The sequence below is a fragment of the Callithrix jacchus genome, chromosome 22 (assembly GCF_049354715.1).
Source record: "Callithrix jacchus isolate 240 chromosome 22, calJac240_pri, whole genome shotgun sequence".
In the NCBI taxonomy this organism is placed as follows: domain Eukaryota; kingdom Metazoa; phylum Chordata; class Mammalia; order Primates; family Cebidae; genus Callithrix; species Callithrix jacchus.
In genome coordinates, this window is record NC_133523.1 from 4,831,028 (window position 1) to 4,856,489 (window position 25,462).

The 25,462-nt window shown below is 59.5% G+C and overlaps 1 protein-coding gene across 12 annotated transcripts in view; it reads left to right on the forward strand.

The window, feature by feature from the left end:
• Positions 1 to 25,462, forward strand: part of KDM4B (lysine demethylase 4B) — a 181,158-nt gene that overhangs the window by 126,756 nt on the left and 28,940 nt on the right. For 6 of the 12 annotated variants that reach the window (XM_054249398.2, XM_078361607.1, XM_078361606.1 and 3 more), the window contains 2 exons: positions 13,832 to 14,028; positions 22,579 to 22,775. In XM_054249398.2, coding sequence (XP_054105373.2) covers positions 13,832 to 14,028; positions 22,579 to 22,775 — 394 coding nt within the window. Of the gene's footprint in view, positions 1 to 5,404; positions 8,966 to 13,831; positions 14,029 to 22,052; positions 22,152 to 22,578; positions 22,776 to 25,462 lie in introns of those variants that run through there. The other 6 variants (XM_054249397.2, XM_078361605.1, XM_078361604.1 and 3 more) reach the window with 2 other exon arrangements.

Sequence of the window (25,462 nt, forward strand, 5' to 3'; positions counted from 1 at the left end):
CCCACTGCGCCTGCAGGTGGCCAGGGTCCTGCGACGATGCACTGAGAGCGGGGGGCCCACGAGCCTCGGTGCTGGACGTCCCCATGGTTCGGGTCAGATTGCGTGGCAGGGCCTGCTAGGAGGGTGGGCTCCTCAGCCTGGGGACCACCCCCAGCAGCCGAAGGCTTGAATGTGTGCCACATCTGTGGCGAGCACGTGGCTTGTGTGTGCACTTCCCTGGGAATCAGACCCCGGCAGAGGCCCCCAGTCTATAGAGTGGCTGCTATAGACCCCAGCCGCTGGCAGGCAGAGTGTGTATCCCCAGTCCCCCAAGGGGCAGGCTGTCCTTCAGGCTGCACTGGGACTTCGGAAAAGTCAGGTTCACAGGGAGGTTGTTTTAGGAAGAGGCCCTCGTGTTACGGAAATGCAGGCCACAGAGAGACACACACACAGTCAGTGGACAGCGTGGGGAATCTTTTTTTTTTTTTTTTTTTTTGAGGCAGAGTCGCGCTATGCCACCCAGACTGGAGTGCAGTGGTGCGGTCTCAGCTTACTACAACCTCCGCCTCCCTGCCTCAAGCCTGTCTCCTGCCCCATCCTCCTGAGTAGCTGGGGCTACAGGTGTGTGCCTCCACACCCAGCTAATTTTTATATTTTTAGGAGATACTGGGTTTCACCACGTTGGCCAGGCTGGTCCAGAACTCCTGACCTCATGACCTTGGCCTCCTAAAGCGCTGGGATTACAGGCCTGAGCCACGCGCGCCTGGCTATGGTGTGGGGAATCTTCACAACCCTCCTCCATCGCGACTCCTGGCAGGGTGGAGTGGTCTCCCCTTGGATGGGGAGCACGGTCCGAGGTCTCCACAGGCGTGGGGGACCCCTGGGATGCCTGCTGGCCTCAGCGCCCCTGCCCAGAACCCAGTTTCTCACTTGCGTGTGATGTGGCATTTCTGCACTTGAGTCGCTGGTGACGTTGGTGGCATGTGTGGCTGTAGCACCTGCCTGGCTATTGATGGTGAGTGTGGCTGCGGCGCCTGCCTGGTGGAGGAAGTGCTCTTGTTTCTGAGTTTGCCTGAACAGCTCAGAGAAGACTTTGGGAAACCTGACATGATTGGAAACACCCCATGCTAGGGAGGGGCTTGGGGGGCCACACAGGGTGGCTCCATCACAGTCCGTATTTTAAAGGGCATGGGCTGGCAGCACGTGTGGCGTGGAGTCAGCAGGGCAGGGAGAAAAGGGCGAGGCAGGCGCCCCATGGCCATCGGGGCAGAAAACAGTTTCTAAGGGAAAGAGGTGAGTGGTAACCAAAGCCACCATGACGTCGATCTCCCCGGGCACAGGACTCTTAAACATGGAGTAAAAGGCTGTAAACGCACCTGGCATGTCCAGGCTTCATGTTTTTGTTTTGTTTTTTTTAAGACAGAGTCTCAAAAATTTCCAGGCTGGAGAGCAGTGGTGCAATTGTAGCTCACTGCAGCCTTCACCTCCTGGGGTTAAGCAGTCCTCCTGCCTCAGCCTCCCAGGTAGCTGGGACTACAGGCATTGCACCACCATGCTCAGCTAATTTTTTGTAGTGTTTGTAGAGTTGGGGTCTCAATGTGTTTTCCATGCTGGCCTTGAACTCCTGAGCTCAAGTGATCCTCTGACCTGGGCCTCCCAGAGCCCTGGGATCTCAGACGTGAGCCGCCGCGCCCGGCCTGTGCAGGCCTTGGTGGAGCTGCTGCTTCATCCTGGTGTGGAGCCTTTCCCACATGTGCCCCGTGGAAAAGGCAAGGTGCAGAGCAGGGACCGTGTGCCGTCACTGACACAGTGGGAGGCTGGGCCTCTGGGCAGGCGGCGCGTTGGCCACCTCCCCTTTTGTTCTCCTGGATCTGGATACTGGGTGTGGTGTTGGCTGTTCTGGAAAGTCTGTGAGTTTCGTCTCTGTTTTGACTCAGAGTTCTCCTGTGGGATGTCCCCAGCGAGGGTGATCCCCTCTGCCCGCAGCGAGATGTGAACCCTCCTCCTTCTCTGAGTTCAGCGGAGCCATCGTGGACTCGGGGCCCCCAGCTTCTTTGGATCTCAGGCAGGGGGAGCTCAAATGTTCGTCGGGAGTTGTCAAGCTGTGTGGAAGGCTTTTGCATGTTTGCCTGAGCCCCACTGGGAGGGGTTTCAGAAGGGCTTGTCCAGGTGCAGTGCATGAGCCCTGCAGAGCAAGGCAGGGGCAGGGGCAGGGGCAAAGGCAGACACAGCCCCCGGCTGGGCTAGGGCAGAAGCATTGGCAGCCTCCAGGGCACAGGGTCGGTAGAAGCCCCATTAACAGCAGGGGTCTCGGCCTCTGCGGAGTGGATTTCTTTTGCAGTGCGGTGTCACAGGGAGGTCTGGCATTTAGCTTGCTTTTTATTTTATTTTTTATTTCACTTTACAAAAGCACACCGCCAGTTTGATTGGATTTCAGGGGTTTTGCATGGGATTGCTATGGCTCAGAAGGCATCGTCCCAGGCGTTGAGATGAGAGTGGCAGGCTTGGGAATTCAGACCCGGAGAACAGCTGCGCTGCTGCCTTTTCCCGTGTAGGTGACTGGCAGGTCTTTCTTTGCGGCAGGAAGTGCTCCCGCGGCGGCCCTGCCTTGCCCAGCCTACAAGCTTTGCTTGTGTTACCTCATTTGAAGCCCTCGGCAGCACAAGGCGGTGGTATTAAGGGTGGGGCCTCTGGGAGACGGTAAGGGTGTGGGGGCGATGCCCCCATAGATAGGATTAGTGCCCTATGAAAGAGCCCCCAGAGAGCTCCCTCGCCCTCCACCACGGGACGACGCAGTGAGAAGACTCCAAGAACCAGGGAATGACCCTCAGCAGACACCAAACCTGCCGGTGCCTTGATCTTGGGCTTCCACCCTCCAGCACCGTGAGAAATAAGCAGCTTGCTTGTAAGCCCCCAGCTTATGGTATTTTGTCCCAAGAACGGACTAAGACAACAGGCTCCTCACAGTCATTTCCCACATGCCACGTCCCTCATCCCTGCCTCCAAGGGGTGCGCAGCGTGGGTTTCAGAGCCTTCAGCTCTGCTTTCCATTTGGCAGAGATTCTCTGAGGGAGACCTGGGTAACACAGACCAGCCTCCAGTTCGGTAGTGCTGGGCACACACTGGGTGGCAGCGGGCACTGGAGAGGATTGCGGGGTGCCAGGAGGCGCATTCATTTTCTTTCTCTTTAAACATGATGAGCAGATCTACCCCAAAGTCCAAGCATGCCGAGAGGCCGGGGAAAGAGGCTGGGACCCAGTTTCTCGAGAGAAACTCATAATAAGGATTGACGAAGAGAAGCCGTGTCTGTGTCTGGGTGGCAGCAGTGAGACAAGACGGTGGTCCCTGCATCCTCAGCCCCAGGCCCAGGGCTGAGACCGTAGGGAAAGGTCGTTCAGGGGTGTGTGGGACAACGGAAACCTGGAAACCTGAGGGCCGTTTGACCGGAGGGCAGCATTGACAGTAAGTGCCTCCTCTTCCACAAGGAGGGGTAGCTGAACTGGGCATCTCAGAGCCCTTCCCTGAAGCCAGCGTGACAGGTGAGCATCCAAGATGGACCTGCTCTGGCCTCCACACCTGTGTGACCTCATTTCTGAGGGACACCCTCCAGGGGCTTCTTGAGAAAGGAAAGGCGGTAAAGTTTTGAGACTTTTCTCCTTTGAAAACCGGGCCTGAGGGTGGCACCGTCTTGGAGGAAATCCAAGCCCTTATGAAAGAGCCCCAGAGAAATCCCTCACCCCTTCACCAGAGGGGGACGCAGCGAGAGGGCAGAAACCCAAAATGAGAAACAAACTCACAGGACGGCTGGGCGGCGGCAGGTTCCCACCAGTGGGTCACAGCGCACTGCGGCACTGGGACGGTGGGGTGGCGGCAGGTTCCCACCAGTGGGTCACAGCTCACTGCAGCACTGGGACGGTGGGGCGGCGGCAGGTTCCCACCAGTGGGTCACAGCGCACTGCGGCACTGGGACGGTGGGGTGGCGGCAGGTTCCCACCAGTGGGTCACAGCGCACTGAAGCACTGGGACGGTGGGGCCGCGGCAGGTTCCCACCAGTGGGTCACAGCGCACTGCAGCACTGGGACGGTGGGGCGGCAGGTTCCCACCAGTGGGTCACAGCTCACTGCAGCACTGGGACGGTGGGGCGGCAGGTTCCCACCAGTGGGTCACAGCGCACTGCAGCACTGGGACGGTGGGGCGGCGGCAGGTTCCCACCAGTGGGTCACAGCGCACTGCAGCACTGGGACGGTGGGGCGGCGGCAGGTTCCCACCAGTGGGTCACAGCGCACTGAAGCACTGGGACGGTGGGGCCGCGGCAGGTTCCCACCAGTGGGTCACAGCTCACTGCAGCACTGGGACGGTGGGGCCGCGGCAGGTTCCCACCAGTGGGTCACAGCGCACTGAAGCACTGGGACGGTGGGGCCGCGGCAGGTTCCCACCAGTGGGTCACAGCGCACTGCAGCACTGGGACGGTGGGGCGGCAGGTTCCCACCAGTGGGTCACAGCTCACTGCAGCACTGGGACGGTGGGGCGGCAGGTTCCCACCAGTGGGTCACAGCGCACTGCAGCACTGGGACGGTGGGGCGGCGGCAGGTTCCCACCAGTGGGTCACAGCTCACTGCAGCACTGGGACGGTGGGGCGGCAGGTTCCCACCAGTGGGTCACAGCGCACTGCAGCACTGGGACGGTGGGGCGGCGGCAGGTTCCCACCAGTGGGTCACAGCTCACTGCAGCACTGGGACGGTGGGGCGGCAGGTTCCCACCAGTGGGTCACAGCGCACTGCAGCACTGGGACGGTGGGGCGGCGGCAGGTTCCCACCAGTGGGTCACAGCGCACTGCAGCACTGGGACGGTGGGGCCGCGGCAGGTTCCCACCAGTGGGTCACAGCGCACTGCAGCACTGGGACGGTGGGGCCGCGGCAGGTTCCCACCAGTGGGTCACAGCGCACTGCAGCACTGGGACGGTGGGGCGGCGGCAGGTTCCCACCAGTGGGTCACAGCGCACTGCAGCACTGGGACGGTGGGGCGGCGGCAGGTTCTCACCACTGGGCTCCTAGGCTCAAGTGAGCCTCCTGCCTCAGCCTCCCAAGTAGCTCGGACCACAGGCCAGTGCCACCATGTCCGCTACTTTTCTGTAGCGGTGGGGTTCTCGCTGCGTTGCCCAGGCTGGCCTTGAACCCCTGACCTCAAGTGATCCTCTTGCCTCGGCCTCTCCAGGTGCTGGGATTAAGGCTTGAGTCACGACACTCGGCCTCTTTGTCTTTTGTGTCGATGTTTTTTCTGGGAGCGTTCCTCAGCTCCTGCACTTAACCTGTCTGTTGATGTGTTTTTGTGGGTGGTTTCGCTTCTGCCCTTCCTTGCCCTCCTGACGCCCCTTTTGTTATGAGCCCTGCTCTTCTCTCCTGATGTGGTGTCTTTTGTTCCGCAGGACGCTGGTTAATGACAGGGTTACAGTCTTTTTGAGTATGCCAGACACGGTGCCTCACACCTGTTACCCCAGCACTTTGGGAGGCCAAGACAGGTGGATCATCTAAGGTCAGGAGTTCAAGACCAGCCTGGCCAACACGGTGAAACCCCGTCTGTACTAAAAATACAGAAATTAGCCAGGTGTGGCAGTGCACGCCTATAATTCCAGCCTCCGGGGCTCCTCCCGGTCTCTGGCTGGTCTGGTATTGGGAGGGATCTCACCACAGCAGGGAGTCGAGGCTCCCCTCAGGCCCTCCCTTCACAGGGACGCGTGGTGGGTGCAGCACCCCCTGCCTGCAGGAGAGCCCTGGTCCACTGTGGCCTGTGGATTCGGCCCCTGACGTCAGCGTCTCTCCTGCTTCCTCCCCCCGGCCTCCCTGATGAGTAGCTCTTCGCGTCCAGTGCTGTGGCGGTGCTGAGTAAGAAGACTCCAGCTTTTATTGGGCATCCATGTTTATTCCCATGAAAAGGTTAAATTTATTTCACTTGAAAGCCCTGGGGAGTGCAAGGTGGAGCCAAAGCCGCCCCGAGGGCGATGGCCTGCCCATCCCCCTCCCACACAGGCCAGTCCTGGCGAAGGCCTGCAGGGCAGCCTACGGTGTCCCAGCGGGCAGGGCAGGGCAGGACATGTGGGGCAGTTGGTGGCACCCCCTCTGGAAGGCGCTGCTGCCAGTGGGGCCGCAAAGCCAAGACGTGCACTTCCTGTGGGCACCAGGCAGGCCTGGCCACCCCGTGGCTCTCTGACCCTTTCCCCCGCTGTCTGTAGCAGGCACCACACGAGCCAATTACGGTTGGCACGACATCCTGAAGCAGGCCCTGGGCTCTGCGGCTGCCGGCTCCGAGCCCATCTGTGTTCTGATTTCTATTTTTTTCATGCTTTGGAAGAAAGAAATCTATTTGTCTCTGCACCGGCCCTGCTCTGCATAACCAGAGGCAAACCAGCAGCCCCTCGAGCTTTCTCATTCTCCTCGCAGTGTAGCGGCGGGTCCTCTGAGACCTGTGTCTGGAAGATCGGGCTGTCGGATGTGTCAGTCTTCAGAGGTGGGTGACGGCCGCGCTGCTCAGAGCACTCTGGCTTGGTGTCCGGGCTCTAAGTGACAGGGGCCAGCCAGCAGCAGCAGTGCTGAAGCTAGTCCCAGACCCCTGAACCCGCCAGTCATCCATCCCGGGACGTCATTTGCAAGTGGCAGCTGCATCTGGTCCAGCCTCCTGCTAGACCCTCTCTCCACCCAGGGTTTTCTTAGGCACCTGGGACGGCACCAGTTGGTGGGGACTCACATTAGCTATGTTAGGAGTCTGTGTTGGAGGAGGACGGAGGGGACAGCCCTGAGCCTGGGGGTCCTGTCTTCTGCTCTCTGAGGCTCTATCCACACCCCGTTCCCTTCCCGATCCCCTTCCCCCACCACCACCTTGATCCTGAAAGAGGTGACATGGGGGTGCACGGCCACCTTCTACAGAACCAGGGCAGACCAGCCACCTTCACACCAGGTTCTCGGAGACCTTGGTGAGGCTTGGCCACCCGCATGTCACGGGGTGGGTGAGGGGCAAGAGGAGGGGCCTCCCCACGTCCACCTGCAGCCTGGCCCTCCTTGACGGTGCCTATCTGGGAAAACCCGTCCTGTGGCTGCTGTACGGGTTGCAGGGAGGCTGGCTGAATCCCTGGCCGATGCGTCCCACTGGCAGGACCCTGAGAAGCAGAGGAGCTCACTCTGGCCTGTGCACCCCCACCCCGACAGCAACAGGACAAGCACGCACGCCGGCGCATGGCTCCCGGGCATGAGGCCCCTTTCTGCTCCCGGGTCCCCCGGCTTCTCATGTGTGTTTACTCTGTCTCCCAGTTACACTGTGAGCTGCTTCAGGGCAGGGGCCTGGCGTTGCACAGCGAAACTGCATTAATTCAGACTTATTAATTCAGAGCCTATCGTAGTTCAGACATGGGAGACGTGACTCTTCTGGAGCTAAAAGTTGGAAACCGTTTTGCTCTGGGTTTTATAGCCACAGTTGCAGAATCTACTCTAAGATCAGTACCTTTTTTATTTTTTCCAGCAACTAAAACCTTGGGAAATTAAAGGTCTTTAAAACGTGCTTTCAATTCTGAGGCAGACAGCTCTGAACCCGGCCAAGAGCAGGTGCAGGGACGCTCTGGCTTGGAAGGGGCTTTGTCTGGGAATGCCACTTTCAGGATTCGGACATCATGTGTTTCTCGCAGGACCTGCCAAACTAGGACTGCTTTTAGGTGGAGCATGTTGGAACTGAGTTCAGTGAGAAAATGGACACCCTCCCGGCCCCCCAAAATGAGAGGCAGAAGAGTTCACTCCTGAGGCCGAGCCCCTGCCCTTACCCAGGCCCTGGGCCAGTCTCAGCAAACCCGGGTGAGCCAGAGCCTGACTCCTGGGTCCCAAAGTTATCATTTCAGGGACCGAAATTGCTATTCTCTCCCATGTGTAAGTGTCTGGGCTCATTAAGACAACTGGGGCCATCCCAGCAGGAATGCAAAGTCTGTGGCCTCCGGAGTTTGGAGCTGGTTCAGGTGTGAGGCTGAGAGAGTCACACCCGCTAGGCTCCATCTAGGCAACAGGGTCCGGGCCCCCCTGAGGCTGAGGCGCAGTGGGCCCAGCTCCCTGAGCTGCCCCTGGGTTCTGGGGGCGGTGTGCCCACAGTGCATGGTCATCTTGGGCCGATGGTGCTGTGGGCACAGGACTCGGGGCAGAGCCGGAGGCCCAGGCCTCTCCGTGCCTGGTGCCGGGCCGCTTCCCAACAGGGGCATTCAGAGACCTGGAAGCCGGTGGTGGGGCATGCGTGGCCTCCATGCTCAGCAAAAAAATGGCACTGCTGCCCATGTTTACACAGACACAGCTGTGACTGCTCCCCGAGTGCTGAAGCTGCTCTGTGGGATGTGATGTACCCCAAGGTTGACACACTGCAAGTTACAGTACCAAAGTGACTTCATGGCTTACATCAGGCTCCAGCAAGCTTTTTCTTTTGAGTCAGGGTCTCACTCTGTCTCCCAGGCTGGAGTGCTATGGCATGATCACAGCTCATGCACTACAGCCTCAACCGCCCCCCCCTCCCCCCCCACCCCGCCGCCCTGGGCTCAGGTGATCCACCCACCTCGGCCTCCCAAGTAGCTAGGACAGTAAGTGTGTACCACCACACTCGCCTAATTTTTAAAAACAATTTTTCGTAGAGACAGGCTCTCGCTATGTTGCCCAGACCCATTTTGAAATCCTGGCCTCAAGCGATTCTCCTGCCTTGGCCTCCCAAAGTGCTGGGATTACAGGTGTGAGCCACCATTTGAGCAGCCCAAACTTAACTGTCAAGGACCTGATAGTGACTGTTTGCAGCTCCGCATTCCCCTCCTGAATGTTCAGCCCTGCCCTTGCGCACGGGCTCAGCTGTGGATGATATATATGAACGGGTGTGGCTATGTACCAATAAAACTTTATTCACAAAAACAAGTGGCAGGCCAGATGTGGCCCATGGGCCCGCCTTAGATGATATGCCTTCTCAATAAAGAGATTTAGAGAAATAAGTAGCACGGAAGTGCTTAATCCCACCATTGAAAGAACCACAGTTAATGTGTGGATGCGTTTCCCTGTCTTTAAAGACCCTTGCCCATAATCGGGGTCTTGCCGTATTCACCATGCATTTTGTATGTCTTTAGATAACAGACAGTCCCGAGGATGTTTCTGTCATTGAAAGGGGCCTGTAGACTGCGTCTTCCCAGCGCACGCCACCCTGTTATACGAATCTGTCATTTATGTAGTCTGTGCGCGATGGTTGAATGGTTTGGTTAGAATCGTGTGTGTGCGCATGCGCACACGCACGCAAGCGTGCTTGTCTTTCAATATAAAAGCAAAGGACGTCTTTGAATTCCTTCCTTCCTTGGGTGAGATCGCTGGCAGGGGGAGGTTAGGGATGAGCTTGCCTGGAGTCTGCAAAGTTCCGCCTGTCATCTGGCGCTTGGTGGAGCTGCTTGGCTCCTCCCTGCGTCCCCCTGAGGCTGACGGTGTCTGCCCGAGCTCGATGGGTTCCGAGTGGGGGTTGTGATGTGGACCCACCCTCCTCCTCTGGGGGATTCTGCAGGACCCAGCAGCCACCTCTCCCTTTGCCGTGGATGCTTAGGGCATCGCGTGTCTCCTGCCTGGGGGAGCGCTGTGAAGCTTTGCTGATTCGCCCGCAAGTGGTGCTGTCCAGCCCCCAAGGTGCACTTGGCGGGTGGTCAGGCTGCCCCCTGATGGGAGCGCTGTCCAAGAACCCAGTTCTGCTTGGCGTCTGGGGCACCCATAGGGGTGGCCTTGCTTTGAGGCTCCGCTCTGCTGGCCTCACCTGGGAATAAGAAGCTGCTCATGGGTTTGAGCCCAGGCCAGAGCAATGAGACCAGGATCTTGGAGCTGGGGAGAGAGATGGGGGCCGAGGGCTGCAGTTAGCCGGCCCAAGCCATAGACGAGACGCTGATCCCAAGGCAGGGTAACTTGGGGCCATGACCCGCAGGTAACATGGTGTGTTTGGCTGGCGGTGGGGGCTTCATGCTCCGCGTTCCCCACCTAAGTCCCCACCTCCTGGCCTTGCACCTCTCCCTGTCCTCAGAATCTGCTCAGCCCTGAGGGGGTACCACCACCCTGTCTTGGTCAGATTCGCCCAGCTTCTCCCGCCCATGCATGCGGTTCTGGTGGCTGTGTGTATCACGAAGTTCCACACCGTGGAACACGGGGCCCTGGGGCGTGCTCAGGCCTTGGGCGGCCGTGCAGGCCTCTTCTTGCCCTGTTTGTGCCTGATTTCTCCATCAGAAACTAATGACACGGCCAGATTCCCCTGGAGGGTGCCTTCCATCTCTGTCGCAAGTGCTGACAGGGGACTGCCAAGTTGGGAAGCAGGAATTGGAGCAGACAGGATCCGTCCCCTCCCTTGCAGACACGCGTGTCCCAGAGAGTGGGGAGCTGGGCGGGGCTGTGGTGAGGACAGTCGGGGCCTCGCTAATGAAAAGAATAAAAGCAGACAGCGAGGTCTGCCCTGTCTGGGGACTCTGTGGCGAGGCTCCCTCCCGCCTGCGCCGAGCCCTTCCCAGCTGCAGCACAACAGCCCAGCCAGCCCTTGTCAGGGGAATGGCTCCTGCAGGCGCGCCTGATCAGAAGAGGCCGGAGGTGGTGGCCACGGTGGGGGCTGGGCATTCAGCAGGAGGCAGTAGCTCAGGGGAGCTGGGTCTCCTCACGGCCCTAGCGAGTTCCTCTCCTGCGCTGCAGCCCTGCTGAGTTGTCCAGCACTCACAAATGACCACCCTGTGTCCCTGATTCCTTGAGGCTGTGCTTCCCTCGCCGTGACCCCCGGGCCTTGCCTCTTTCCCCGTTTCCTTCATGGGTGCCCTGGCTCCCCAGCTCCCTGCAGAGCCACGTGGAGACTCACAGGAATGCCGTGGGCAGGCTGGCACCAGCAGCTTCATCCTGGCAGTGGCGTCAGCCCGCAGGGCAGGGGACGTGTCCGGAGCTGGGCCAGCCCTGGCTGGGCGAGTGGGCTCAGGCCGGACTCCAGGCCGTGGCGATGCGCTCCGTGGAGCATGTCTGCCTGTCCCCTCTGTGGGTGCACCCAGGTGCTTTTTTTAGTTACTTAAGGAGATGCAGTTGCAAAGCCGCTCAATACGAATCCCCTAAGCTGCTGTCAGTGGGGGTGCCGGGGCGGCTGGGTTCCCGGGGCGGCTGGCCCGGCCGGCAGTCTGAAATGCGGGCACCATCTGTGCTCCCACTACTCTGCGGCCAAATGACACCGCCAGCCTTTCTCTCCCGCACAATCTTTCATTAAATGAATTGAGTTTGCTGGGAATGGCTCGGCCATAAATATTCCCTCCTGCTTGGTATGGTCGGGCTCTAACTGTTCCCAAGTCCCTGCTCCCGGATCTAGCAGAAGGTTCCGTGGCTGCCCCTGGGACCGGGGAAGATGGGGAGGCAGAAGCTGCGAGAAATGCCACACAAAGGTTTCCACCCGCCCCCCACCCACAGCCTCAGATTCGGGGTCGTAAATACGTCAGTGTCTCCAGCAAAGTTCGGGCCACCTGGAAAGGTTTGTCAGGGCAAGGGAGTAGTCGAGTTGAATGACGTCTTTCCCTTCCCATGTCCTTCGTCCCTTTGAGCACGGGTGGTGGCAGCAAGACAGGTACTTGAGACAGAAGAGTGTCTTATGATGCTTGGAAATGGACTTGCCCCGTGCCTGATTGATGGAGAGGCAGAAAGTTCCACGTGGAGTTCCGAGGCTGAGGTGAGGGCTGGCAGAGGTCAGGCAGCCTGTGTCCAGCACATGTCCCTGGGCCTGTCTCTCCCCAGCAGGAGACAAGGTCTATGTCCCCTTGGGTGGGGGGAGCGTGCCTCTGGCCCCCCAACCCCCCAGAGCTTCCGCATGGCCCGTCATTATGCCTGCGGAGACTCCCAGGGGCTACTTTGTCCTCTAGAGTCTAGACCAGGAGTCTCCAAAATGCTGCCCCTGGGTCAAATCTGGCCCTGCTTGTGTTTGTCAATGAAGTTTTATTTATTTTTAATTACTTTATTTTATTTTTTGAGATGGAGTCTCACACTGTCGCCTAGGCTGGAGTGCAATGGTGTGATCTTGGCTCACTGCAACCTCCGCCTCCCGGGTTCGAGTGATTCTCCTTCCTCGGCCTCCTGAGTAGCTGGAACTATAGACGCATGCCAACATGCCCAGCTAATTTTTGTATTTTTAGTAGAGACAGGGTTTCACCCTGTTGGCCAGGATGGTCTTGATCTCTTGACCTTGTGATCCACCCGCCTTGGCCTCCCAAAGTGCTGGGATTACAGGCATGAGCCACCGCACCCGGCCATCAATAAAGTTTTATTAACACACACACCCGTGTGCATACATTTGCACATTGTCTGTGATGCTTTTGAGGCGTGGCGCAGCAGAGTTTCTCAAAGGTGAAAACACTTGGCATTTGGGCCTGTGTGACGCTGTTTGCCTGCCCTGCCCTTTCCCCTTTCCTCTGGAGGTTGGTGTTTTTCCAGTCCCATCTCAGCCTCGTCCCAGTGAGTAAGCGACAGACCAGAGCTTCCTGGCCACCTCCTGGGGTCTGAGTACTATGGTGGGAATCACCGCTTGGGCGTCTGGGTTCATGCCCTCTGGGCAGTGGCTTCCAAGTTGAGGGTCGCCAGGTCACCTGTGGAACATCCTTCGCAGTGCCCAGTGTGACAAAAGTGAGGCAGCGGCAGAGCCACCGAGAACAGTGACCTGGGAAGGGCTGAGGGCCTGAGAGTGGCAGGTCTGCCCGGGAGGCAGCCGGAGGGGACTTGAGCTCGTCCTTGCCACTCACCTGAGGTTCACAAACTCAGGGGGCCGTGCTGTCGGGTGTTTGCCCCATTCCCACAACACCCCAGGCAGGCTGGCCGCGGGCCGTGGCACGTGAGTCCCAGAGCCTCCCAGATCCTCAGCCCTTCTTCCGTCACGCTGGCATCCCTCCAGCCCTGCAGTCAGGTGAGGCTGCAGGAGCCCATGGGTCGCCATCGCCCTAGCGAGGCGCCTGAGGAGGGCTGTTGTCACGTGCTGTGATTCCTGTTGGCTCTCAGCTGTTTGGGGACTGCCATCCTTTCCCCTCTTCCCAGCCCTCTTGGAACAAGTGCTATCATGAAATACTCCATATCCATTTCTACCCACCTGGAGGCATTCTGCTTGAACCAACGGGAGGCATCTGAACCTCAGCCCTGCTGGTCTCTGGACAGCTGTGTGTGGCATGGTGTCCAGTCCTGATTTTCAGGCCCCTCATCAAGCCATGTGCCGAGCCCCCATTTCTCCTGGGTGTCTGCTCTTGGGTTGTTCCAGCTCCCTTAAGGCAGACCAGGGACTCAGTGGGGGAACACCGTGTCCTGACTTGTGATAGAAGTTCTAGAAGCAAAGCAGACCAGGAGTGGTGGTGCATACCTGTAATCCCAGGGCTTTGGGAGGCTGAGGCAAGAGGATCACTTGAACCCAAGAGTTCAAGACCAGCCTGAGCCACAAAGCATGACCCCATCTCTAAAAATTCTCCTAAGAATAAGCCAACACCCATGGTGGTGGGTGTCTGTAGTCCCAGCCACTTGGGAGGCTGAGGCGGGAGAATCACTTGAGCCTGGGAGGTTGAGGCTGCAGTGAGCCATGATTGCACCACTGCACTCCAGCCTGGGCAGCAGAGTGAGACCCTGTCTCGAAAAGAAAAATGTTCCAGAAGTGGAAAGCGCAGCGGTGGGATGGGGCGTGGGAGGGTGCTGCCGGACCACAGACGGTCCCGCCTGCTCTGGGGTGTGGCGCGGGGGCTCAGGCGCCTGTCTCTGCCACAGTGCAAGTGCCGGACCACACACGGTCCCGCCTGCTCTGGGGTGTGGCGCGGGGGCTCAGGCGCCTGTCTCTGCCACAGTGCACGTGCCGGAAGGACATGGTGAAGATCTCCATGGACGTGTTCGTGCGCATTCTCCAGCCTGAGCGCTACGAGCTGTGGAAGCAGGGCAAGGACCTCACGGTGCTGGACCACACGCGGCCCACGGCGCTCACCAGCCCCGAACTGAGCTCCTGGAGTGCATCCCGGGCCTCGCTCAAGGCCAAGCTCCTCCGCAGGTGAGTTCCCAAGGGGCTGCCTTGTGACTAGCCCATCGTGATGGTGGGTGGCCCCGGCCCTTCCCATCGGCAGGAGCTCCAGGCATGTCCCACTCCTCGCTTCCTGTTCCCTCCCCACCTCCTCGTTCATCCCCCTCTTCCTGTTCTGTGTGTTTCTCTTTCTGTCTGAGGCACAGTGTTTTCTGGAGGCCTCGCCTTGCTGTGGGTTGGGGTAGGCCCTGCTCCGGCGGGCCGTATCCCTGCTGCTCACACACACGGGCTCCCACGCTCCTGTCACGTCCCCGCCAGGAGGCTGACCCTCGGTGGCCCCAGGCCCTGCGCCGTTGCTTCCACAGAGTCACCAGGCCACGTGGGTCCCAGTCCCTCTCTGTCACCACATTTCTACTGTTGGGCTACTTAGCACCCCCCCCCCCCCGCCCTGTGCTGAGAGCGGGCGGATCCCTTCCGAGGACTCAGGGGCATCAGGTAGGCCTCGGGGCCCCTTCCCTTCTGTGTCTGCGGCCGTTCCTTTGGTGTAAAGGTGCTTCTTGGATTGGAGATCGTGGCGAGGATTGCTGAAACTGGGCCCCCGGCATGACCCTGGCCGCCCTCCTCCTACTCAGAACCCCTCCCTGCACATCCGGGTCCCCACTGCCACACAGACCCTCCCAGCTAGGGTCTGGTGTCTGCTGGGAGGAGAGGGCAGAGCATCTGTAGCCTCTTGGCCTCTGACTGCAAGAGGCCGTGGGGACACCGAGGCAGGTCCCGGCGGAGAAGATCCACTTCACGCCCAGGGTGAAGGCGAGGCTGGCCTCCCTGCCCCTCCTGGGAAGCGTTCAGGTGTCCAGGGCTCTAAGCTGCCCTTGGCACAATTGTTGACGGATTTCACTCCTATTTGGTGCCCAAGGAACATTCAGGAATCCCCTGAACTGGAGCTGGAGCCGGTGGTGGTGGTAGGGGGACGGCACAGAGCGGGCTCAGCCGATTCTCATGGGAAGGGCCGGAGAGCAAACATTTGTGACATGGTGACTTTGCAGGCCAGACCTCCTGTGTCTCCAACTTGTCCACTCCGCATGGCAGCTCAGGATCCCTGCAAATGACAGACAGTGAAGAAATGTGTGCGGCTGTGTCCATGCAGCTTTGTTTATAGACCTTGAAATCTGGGTCTGACAACATTCACATGCTGCCGAACATGAGAATTTCCTTTTTTGAGCTACTTAAAAATGTGACCACCGGCCAGGCTTGGTAGCTCACACCTGTAATATCTGCACGCTGGAGGCCAAGGCAGGAGGATTGCTTGGGTCCTGGGGTCTGAGAGCAGCCTGGACAACATAGTGAGACCCCGTCTCTACAGAAAATTTAAAAACTGGCCGGGTGTGGTAGTGTCCTCCTGTGGTCCCAGCTACTCAGGAGGCTGAGGCGGGAGGATCACTGGAGCCCAGGAGGTTGCGGCTGCAGCGAGCCAGCATTGCACCACAGCACTCTAGCCTGAAGGACAGAGCAAGACCTTGTGTATTCAGGAAAAAAAACCACGTAAACACTATCCCTGGCTTGTGGGCTGTACCCAGACGGGCTGCTGGCAGGGCTGGTCTTTGGCCAACCGTGATGGCCCCAGTGTGGGGGTGACTTCCCCTTCCCTTTGAGCAGTGACCTTCCCTCTGCAGCCGTCTGGTCACTGCTGGCCTGATCCTGTCCCAGCTGGCCATGGACGGTGCCCACTCAAGACCCAGGCACTGAGCACCGAGCTCAGCCTTGTGGGGTGGAACCCCTACCTTGGCCCCCACCACGCTCTGCAGAAACAGACCTCGGAACTAGTTTCTGAAAAGTCACTGCTGGTCCAGAACCTTCTCTCCTAGTCGGGCGCTGCCTTTTTGAACATGTCCATCTGTCGGTGAGTCTGGGACTCCTGGGCAGTCTGGGCCTCAGCCTCGGCCTCCTCTGTCTTCCCCACCCTGCGGCCTCTCTCGGGGAATGTTCCCTCTGCCCCTCCCGACAGCCCCCAAGGTGAATCTGCTTCTCCGGCTCTTGTTATCTGCCTTCTGATTTCCTGCCTCCTGCGTGCTCCTCATGAAGAGCCGCTTCCTGCCGAGGCTGCTGCAGGTGCCCCCACCAAACCCGCACAGCCCGAGCAGCCCAGCTCCCAGGCCAGGCCGGACATGCTGTTTGCATAATGGTTAATTGATTGTGGCTCAGGCTAATTGGTCAACAGAGTGGATTGCCAATAAACAGGAACTGTGTTCCCGGAGTGAGATGGGACTAGAGGCCGTCTAAATTGCCTGCCAGGAGGAGACACGGAAACCACTGCACGTCTCCTGTGCGCACTGCTGTGAGGAACCTTCTTTGCACACAAGAAGTGGACCCCCCAGAACCAGTCCCTGCACAGCCTGGCCTCCTTGCCCCGGCCACCCCCTCACTCCTAGTCACGACCTGCTCCTCCCAGGAGCCCCCCTCCTGTCCCCACCCGCACCACCATCCTGGGGGCTGCCTTCACCCAGCAGTGAACCTGAGTAACAATGAAGTCAGCTTCCCAAGAACATAATTTTCTTTAAAGTCTTCAGTATGTAAAACAAGGCTGATTTTAAGTAATGGGAGTGCTTTTCTCTGGAGAGGCGGATGGGGGACTCAGTTTCAGAGTGTAAGCCTACCGTCCTCCCTCCGTCAGGAAGGTGGCTGGTTCTCAGAAGGGCCTCTGCACTGGCCCTTTATCCACGGGACCCTCTCCACAGGGCTCACCTTCTCCCCTGGGCCAGACTCCCTCCCTGAGGGCGTGTCCTGGGGCCAGGGTGGCCCCGTCCGAGCGTCTGTGGCTCTGGCTGGGTGGGGAGATGCAGTAGACCGGCCCTGTCTCCCGGCTGAGGGGCCTGTGGACGCACGCTGGATCCTTTTCTGGTGGGGGTTGTGGGGGGCTTCCTGGGCCCTGCAGGGTGCTGAGCAGCATCTCCGGCCTCCACCCACTCCATGCTAGGAGCATCCCCAGTTGTGACAACCACAAATGTCCCCAGACATCACCCAGTGTTCCCGGGTGGGAGCTCCTGCCCTAGACCAAGGGATGGCATCAGAGTGGGTGCCATGCTCTCACCCCAGTGGGATCCAAAATTCCCTGCTCTCAGCATGGCTGTGGGAAGGCCCCCATGTGTTTACCAGGTCCCCATGGGGTGCGGATGGTTCGGCACAGCTGCCTGAGCTCAGAGGAGACAGACTGCTCCCACCTCGCTGCCTTACATGGGTCTCTTCTGGACTAAATCTTGGGCGAGCGTTAGAGGCTGTATTCTTCCCTGATTAATGGATCACCTAATACTGCAGCCCGGCTCCTGGTGGCGCTGTGCGTTCTGGCTCCCTGCCTGGGCCGGAGCCCTCTTAGTGTTCTCTGGCATCCACGCCACACTCGTCCATGCAGGGTCTTTCCATGCGATAAGCGCCACGTACACATGCCCCAGCAGGTGTGAATTTGTGCACCCGCCTCACCACAGCCTCCCTGCCACTGCTGTCCTGTGAGCCTGTGGGCCCAGGCCTTGTCTTCCCCACTCCTCCGTTCCGTGATGCTTGGCATGGCTCTGCCTTGACCTGTTGCCCCCAAGCCAGTGCAGGACACCACCACGCCCCTGACACCGACTCCCCACCCGGGCTGCCACACCCGGGCTGCAATCCTGAGCCCTCCCTGCCAACAGGGACCTCAGCCCTCAGGGACAAAGCCTCATGAGCACAAGGGCCCACTGGCCCCTGCAGGGCACCTACTAGCCTCAGGGACTCACTCGCTGTCTCCTGTCTCTTTCCTGGAGCAGCCCTTCAGTTTCCCAAAGGTGCAATTCCTTAGCACAGAGTCTAGTCTTGGGGCGGGGAGCACTGGTTCAGTGGGCAGGGGTGGAGGGCTGGGTCTGAGGGCTCAGTCTGGGGCTGCCCTCACAGCTGCCTCTAAGCCTGGGGCCAAGGCTGGGACAGCCCCCTTCCTCCTTGCCCTGTGAGAAGCCCTGAGCCAGAGCAGCACTGAGCGCTGCCCGTCCCACCCTGGGTGCTGCAGGTGCCCGGTGTTACCTGGTGATGGCGCCAGAGGCCATCCACCCGCCTCCTGCCATGTGAGCTCCAAAAGACACCTGCTTCCCCCTTGTGCAGTGATCTGGACTACAGCTACCTTTTGGCTCGCAGGAATGAGCCTGGGTGTCCAGTTAAGCCTGGCAGGCTAAGTGCCTGTTTATCTCCACTTTCCGGAAACACCAGGGAGCAGGAGAGGTAGTGGCAGCTGAGCACGTCTGCAGGTTTTGAAAAGAAGGGAAGGGTGGGCAGGAGACGCCATAGGCCAGCAACTGGGAGGACAGCCAGCAAGGAGCGGCTGGCCCGCACCACGGGGCTGCAGAAAGACACAGCGGGCAAATGTGGGCAGCTCCTGGGGGGCTTGGGGGTGTGGGGGGAATTGGCAGAAAATGGTGGGGGGCTCTGGGCAGAGGGAGGTGACTTCCTGGGGTGGGCAGTGGGGCCTGGCTGACAGTCTCACCCACCCCCAAGGCCCCAAGAGACGAGAGGAGCCAGGGTCCTCTCCCAGAGAACAAAGGGGCCCAGTGGAGCGAAGCCACAGATGCTGATCCTGGGGCTCCCCCAGAGTCACAGGCTGCTGCCCTCAGTCCCCGCCACTGCCTTCAGGCCCAGCTCACACACAGCTCGGCACCGTGAACGGAAGGACAAAAGGCCACACGCTGGAGACTGCGCTCCTGTGACAAAGGCAGGGCCTGCATGGCAGCTAGAGGCAGAGCTCCGCAGAAAGAGAATGCAGTGAACCCAGGGCCCTGGAGCGGTGCCGGGACTCTGCCGTCTCTGTGAAGAAACATTCCCGGGACAAGTGGCTCTCGGCTGTTACCATCCAGAGAAGAGGGAAGCCCTGCTGCGGACTGGGGGGTGCTTGACAAAGCCCCTCCCACAGCACAGAAAGAGCTGGAAGATGAGAAGGATTAGGAAGTCCAGGAAATCCAGTCCCTGACAGGAGTTTCAGACAAAGAGAAAAGTGTCCCAGGACCCAAAGACTTGTATTTCCAGGTGAAAAAGTCTACCCAAGCATGGAAATTGCCCCAAACACAATGCATCCCTGTGAAATTTCACAGCTCCTGGATGAAACAAACACCCTGAAAGCTTCTGGAGCAAACATCACATAAACAACTCACCGGACCGGGGCTGGACAAGGTGGCTCACGCCCGTGATCCCAGCGCTGTGGGAGGCCAAGGCAGGAAGATCACTTGAGGCCAGGAGTTTGAGGTCAGCCTGGGCAACATAGCAAGACCCTGTCTCTCAAAAAGAAAAAAAAAATTTAAAAACAGGAGACCCTATTAGCACTGGATTTACAGTCATAATGCCTCAAGCTAAAAGACAAAGGAACAAGGCCTTCAAAAGTCAAAAGAGGAATAATTCTCCCCAAATCCTTTACCTAGCCAAATTGCCAAGAAATGTGTGAGGAGAATAAGAATCTTTTTAGACATGCAGAGTCTGGGATTCTACCTCCTTTCTCAGGAAGCTGCTGCAGGATGTGCTCCAGATAAACAAGGTTGTAAACCAAGAAAGCCATGGGACTGAGGAAACAAGAGCTAACCCAGGAGAGTCAAGGGGAGTCTCAAGATCATGGGAGAAGGAACCAAGACCCCCAGGTGTCACTGGGGAGTGGGGGCACCCTGCATAGGAGGTCACAGCAGGAGTTTAAGAGAAATAGCAGGGAGCTCAGAGATAACAAGGAAGCTAAGAATCCAAAGCAGGAGGCCAGTTCCAGACCCTGGGAAGGGCGGGCGGGGAATGCAGCCCAAGTTGCTCTGCAGCTCATGAATGCACAATGTTTATGGGGCATAAAAGCGTAAATGTGGAATTTGGCTGCAATGGAAGATGGTGGCAGGTGCAGACAGAGAAGGGGACGGTCGTGGAGGCCAGCGAGGATGGCCACAACCTCAGTGCCTGTGCCGGGAGCCAGATCCAGAAACAAGCATCATCGGCTGCAGAGACATGAAGGGGGATGAGGGCATCAGGGTCGGGAAGAGGAGTGCTCTTAGGACCCTGGAGATACCCCAAGTGATGGACGCCCCTCTGCCGTGGGCCGTGCTCCCCTTGCTGCTGCGGTGCATTGAGCTCTACCCAGTTCCATGTCGTGTGGAACTGGGGGGTCTCAGCCTGGCACTGCTGTGGGTAGGGAAGGGCTGGGCTGCAGGGATGAGGTCCCAGAGCCCTGAGCCCAGTAGGCGTTGGGCAGCAGGACAGGCCAGGGACCCTCTGGGGAAGGCAGAGTAAGGCTTGAGGGCTGTGGGGTGCCCCTGGTCAGCTGTAGGAGGGGAGGGCTGTGGTCAGAAGCAAACTCTCTGGCAGGTTTTCAGGGTAGGGGTGGAGGGAGGGACTGCGGAGCAAGGTGAGTGGAGTGGGGGGTGCCCTTCCGCTGGTGCTGTCTGGGACCAGGGCAGCCCCACTGTGGCATCCCGGCCCTACAGCCTTGGGACATTCCCAGACCAGGAGGGCAACCCGACCTGGGACGACAGTGGTGACGAGCCAGTTGCACCCCAGTGCTACTCTGAAGCTCCCTACGCCTGAGCCCGCTGTCTCCATGTGCAGCAGGCACCCAGCATTTCCCCAGCCCCCGAGTGGAGGCTGAGGCTGCCTGCCCAGAGCCATCCTCTGACTGCTATGGTGGAGAATGTTCCCTGGAGGGCAGGGGCAGCCCCCGTGTCCCCCACCCACCTCCTGCTCCCTGTGTTAGTGACTCTGGCCCCCCGCCCACCCCTGCCTGCCTCCCGCCTCCGCCCGGCTGCCCCGCAGCAACCTCGTGTGCACCATGCCGTGTGACGCCATGCCTCCAGTCCACCTGCTTTCTGCCTTGAGTCATCGTGGTGGGCCATGCTGCAGACATCGGGGAGCACTGATTTTAGCAAGTCAGGCAGTTGAGGAGCAAGGAGGGAAGGCTTCCTGGAGGAGGTGCCCCAGAAGCCAGCATGGAGCACAGGGCGGGCAGAGTGGCTGGGAGCAGCGGTGGGCAGGGTCAGGTCCAAGTGTCCTGGGGGAGCGTGGGCTGCTGCTGGCCCATGTGACAGCCTGGTCCAGGCAGCGAAAGCTGGTCCTGGTGATGAAAGCCCCGCTGGCAGGCCCACCCCACCTTGCTGACCAGTTCGTTCTTGGAGGGGCAGCTGCCACAGGGACCCCTGCGGGATTGAGGTGTCCGAGTCTGAACTCACAGGGACAGTAGACACAGGAAGGGCCTGGAAGCCGCAGCTGGCATTGGCAATTGTCCTGGAAGCGCTGGCACTCCCAGCTCTGCTTGGCAGCTGGCGGGCTTGTCGTGGCTGGATCTCAAGTGGGGACGGGGAGAAAGGTGTCTGGGGAGCTGGGCTGTGTGGCCTCGAGCTCATGGCCTAGGGAGGGCCCTGGTCAGGCCAGGGCGTGGGGCAGCCCGGAGGTGGGCCTGGAGGAGATGCAAGATCACTTGCCCTCGGGAGGCACTAGTGACCCGCCAGGCCTCGGCTTCTCCGCAGTCCCGGCTTCTGCCTGAGCTCCCTGAGAGCCACCCCCTTCCCATCTGCAAAAAGCTTTTGCCTCCTTGCTGGAAAGACCCTGGAGGTCCCCGGGGAGCTGGTGCAAGGCCCTGGCCACTCAGCTGCAGGTTCACCGGCTGCGCCACTCCTCCTTCCTTTCTCAGCCCCTCTCATTCTCATTTCTAAGAAGTCCCGGCTCAGCCACGCCTGTATGCCTCAGACTCAATCTCTCACTTGGGGCTGCTGTGCAGGAGCTGGGGCCACCCTACTGTACTCCGGGATCATGGTGCCCAGGCTGGGCAAGCAGAATGCACCATCCTCTTGGGCCACACCTGCCCTGGAAGCAGATCCTGGGCTCGGGGCACAGAGGAGGCCCTGGCAGGCCCTGGGGTGTGGGCATAGGTCAGAGCAGCAGAGTGTGAGCTGGGGGCTCCCACGCGTCTCAAGGGCTGCAGAGAGAGGACCCAGGGAGTTGGGGACAGAGCCAGGTGCCCAGGACCAGGCATCCTGGGGAGTTGAGCAGAAGTTCTAGAGAAAAAACCCCTGAAATTTACATTCTAGACAAATTAGTCTGAAAGAAAGCAGACACTGGAGAAAGACTGAGGAGGAGAGGAAACCAAGTCTAGAGAGGAAGAAAGAGACCAAAAGGCCGGGGCTGTCGTAAGTGTCCTCCTCGTTCCGTTTGTCGTCCAGGCATTTTCCATGAGCGCTGTTTCCTGCAGAGCTCACACTCCGTGTCTGTGTCCCATGGCACACGTGGCTCCTGCCGCCCTGTCCCGCCCGTCATCCCACCTGGTGTCGGTCGGCTTCCCATCTCCAGCTGTCATCAGCGTCCCCTGCTTGACACCATCCCCACTGCGTCCATTGCCCCATCTCCCTTTGGCCTCTCCTCCCACACAGCTCCTGCCCCCCGAGAGCAGAACCCCACCCAGGGTTCCCCTCGCCCCTGGCCTGCAGCTGGGAGGCTCCCTGCTGCTGGGCACTCTTCTGGGGTGGGCGGGGGCTGCGTGCTGCCAGAAGGAGTGCAGAGATCAGGGGCCCTTCCCTCCCTGGTCTCCCCTCCTGCCTGATAAACCTCCCTCTCCAGGTCTCACCGGAAACGGAGCCAGCCCAAGAAGCCCAAGCCCGAAGACCCCAAGTCCCCAGGGGAGGGTGCAGCTGGGGCGCTCCTGGAGGAGGCCGGGGGCAGCATGAAGGAGGAGGCCGGGTTGGAGGCCGACCCCGAGGAGGAAGAGGAGGAGCCGCAGTCACTGCCACACGGCCGGGAGGCTGAGGGCGCAGAAGGTCAGTCTCCGAGGGGCCGGGCCTGGCACCACTGCCTTCCCACACTCACTGGGTGTCTCCTGGAAGGAGCCAGTGCCTGCTGCAGCCAGAGGCCGTGCTTTGTAAGAATCTGATCCAGTGGCTTGCTTTCCAGGGCAGGGCATCTCTCGAAAATAGACACTATGGGGTGGAGGTCATTAGAAGTGCCTCCTCCCCCAGAATCGAGAAGAGCAGTTGTGAGTGTGGGCGCAGTGGCTCCCACTTGTAATCCTCGCACTTTGGGAGGCCAAGGTGGGCGGATCACTTGAGTCCAGAAGTTTTGAGACCAGCCAGTGTAACATAGGAAGACCCTGTCTCTACTTATAATTTAAAAAAAAAATTAATCAGGCTTGCTTCCTTGCTGGAAGGGCCCTGGAGCCGGTGCGAGGCCCTGGCTGCTCCTTCTTCCTTTCTCAGCCCCTCTCGTTCTCATTTCTGAGAAGTCCCAGCTCAGCCACACCTGTATGTCTCAGGCTGAATCCCTCACTTGGGGCTGTTGTGCAGGGACTAGGGCCTCCCCGCTGTACCCTGGCATGGTGCCCAGGGTGGGCACGCAGAATGTACCATCCTCTTGGCCCACGCCTGCCCTGGGAGCAGATCCTGGGCTTGGGGCACAGAGGAGGCCCTGGCAGGCCCTGGGGCATGGGCACAGGTCAGAGCGGCGGAGTGTGAGCTGGGGGCTCCCATGTGTCTCAAGGCCTGCACCTATAGTCCCAGCTACTCAGGAGCTGAGGTGGGAGGGTGAGGCTGCAGTGGGCCCTGTGTGCACCTCTGCACTCCAGCCTGGGCGCCAGAGCAAGACCCAGTCACACACACACACGCACGCACACCCTAAACACCCCCCCCAACACACACCACACACATACACCTCCAAACATACACACACACCCCCCCCCACACACATAAACCAAACACACACACACACCCAGACATACACACCCCAGACACACACACCCCCTAAACACCCCCACACACACATACACCAAACACACATACCCCAGACACACACACATACACCAAACACATACACTCTCACACACACACCCCCAGACATACACACCCCAGACACACCCTAAACACCCCCTCACACACACACACACACACCCTAAATACCCACACACACACACATAAACCAAACATACACACCCCCAGACATACACACCACACACACACACCCCAAAAAGTAGACCAGGATGCTGCGTGTGGCCCAGAGGTTGGAACGTGCCTGCAGTGGCCATGGCCGCCTCTGAGCAGAGGGCCGGCTCTCACTGCTCAGTTTAGAGCTTCAGCTTCTGGGAGTCTGCGCAAAGTTGCTGCTCCCAGCGGGGAGTCCTTCCCTCTCCCACCCTTTCTGGGCACCAGGCAGGGAGTGTGTGGGGTGTGTCAGCTGCCCCAAGTCGTGACGCCTCTGGCCCAGGTCATGGGACCACATTCACCAAGGGGTCCTGGTCCTCAGTTTCCCTCTGTATGAGCCCAGCACGGCATGGTCCACCTCTGAGGCGTCAGGTCTCCAGGACATGCTGGTGTCCAAGGTGAATGTTGTTAGAACGTGGCGAGAGGCCCAGCCGCGGCGCACTCAGCAGGTGTGGGTCCCTCCCACCCGCCAGGGGCAGCCATGGGGCACCTGACCTGTAACGATGGGGTCACAGCTCTAGTGGTACTCCCAGAGGCAGGCACGTCCCTGCCCTCCTGGGTACACTGGGCTGGTATTGAGGGTCACAGTTGGCCAGCGGCTGCGTCCCTGAGGTGAGGAAAGCGAGTGTCCCTGGGGGAGAGAGCAGAGGCCAGGGGTGAGTGTGCCTCTGACGAGCTGCCCACTCGGTGTGCCATGCCGGCCCCATGTGTGTTCAGCACACCTTGGGAGGGCTTGTTGGCCGAGAGAGGCAAGATGAGGAAAGAAAAGGCGTCGTGAGTAGGAAGAAAAAGCACAGCCACCGCGGCGCTGTCTGCACGCAGCCACGATTCTCTGTAAGCAGCAGCAAGCCAGTCTACAGGTGGAGCCACACAGTGATTCAGGGATTGAGGGGAGTGGCCGGAGATGAGCCACAGGCACAGAAACCGGATCTCACTCCTCATATGTGAGGTGCTCACAGCAAACAGGGCTCCCAAAGATACGCCCCTCGTGATGCCAGCAACCAGAAAGATGGATCTGGAATATACCTAATGAGAAATGATCTCTACAGAGAAGATTACACACTTGCTTTAGAAATAAGAAAGAATTGCTAAATAAACAGAAGGACGTACCAGGCGTCAGGAGTGCCCCTGAGCAGACAGATGGCAGCCGCCCCCGCATTCTCCGCAGGTTCAGTGCAGCCGCGTTCGGGATGCCAGCAGCATTTGCTGGTTTTAGTGCAGGTGGATAAAAACCCAGGGCCTACCAAGAGGCCAGGGCCGCCCTCGCAAAAGCCGGGCTTCCCCCAGAGCTGCAGAACCCCAGCGAAGACGACAGGTCAGGGGTCTAGGAATAGGGATCCTGGAGCAGCGGACGTGCTGTGACACTGGGAGGCCTTCCCTCCCGCTGTCCAGGCCGTGGCCTCTGTGAGCACCCTGTGGCCGCCAACGTGAACCACCACGACCTTGGTGGCATAAAACAGCACATGCCTTCTCTCACAGCTCTGGAGGTGAGAAGTGTGATGCAGGCCTCACTGGGCTGAAATCAGGCCACGGGC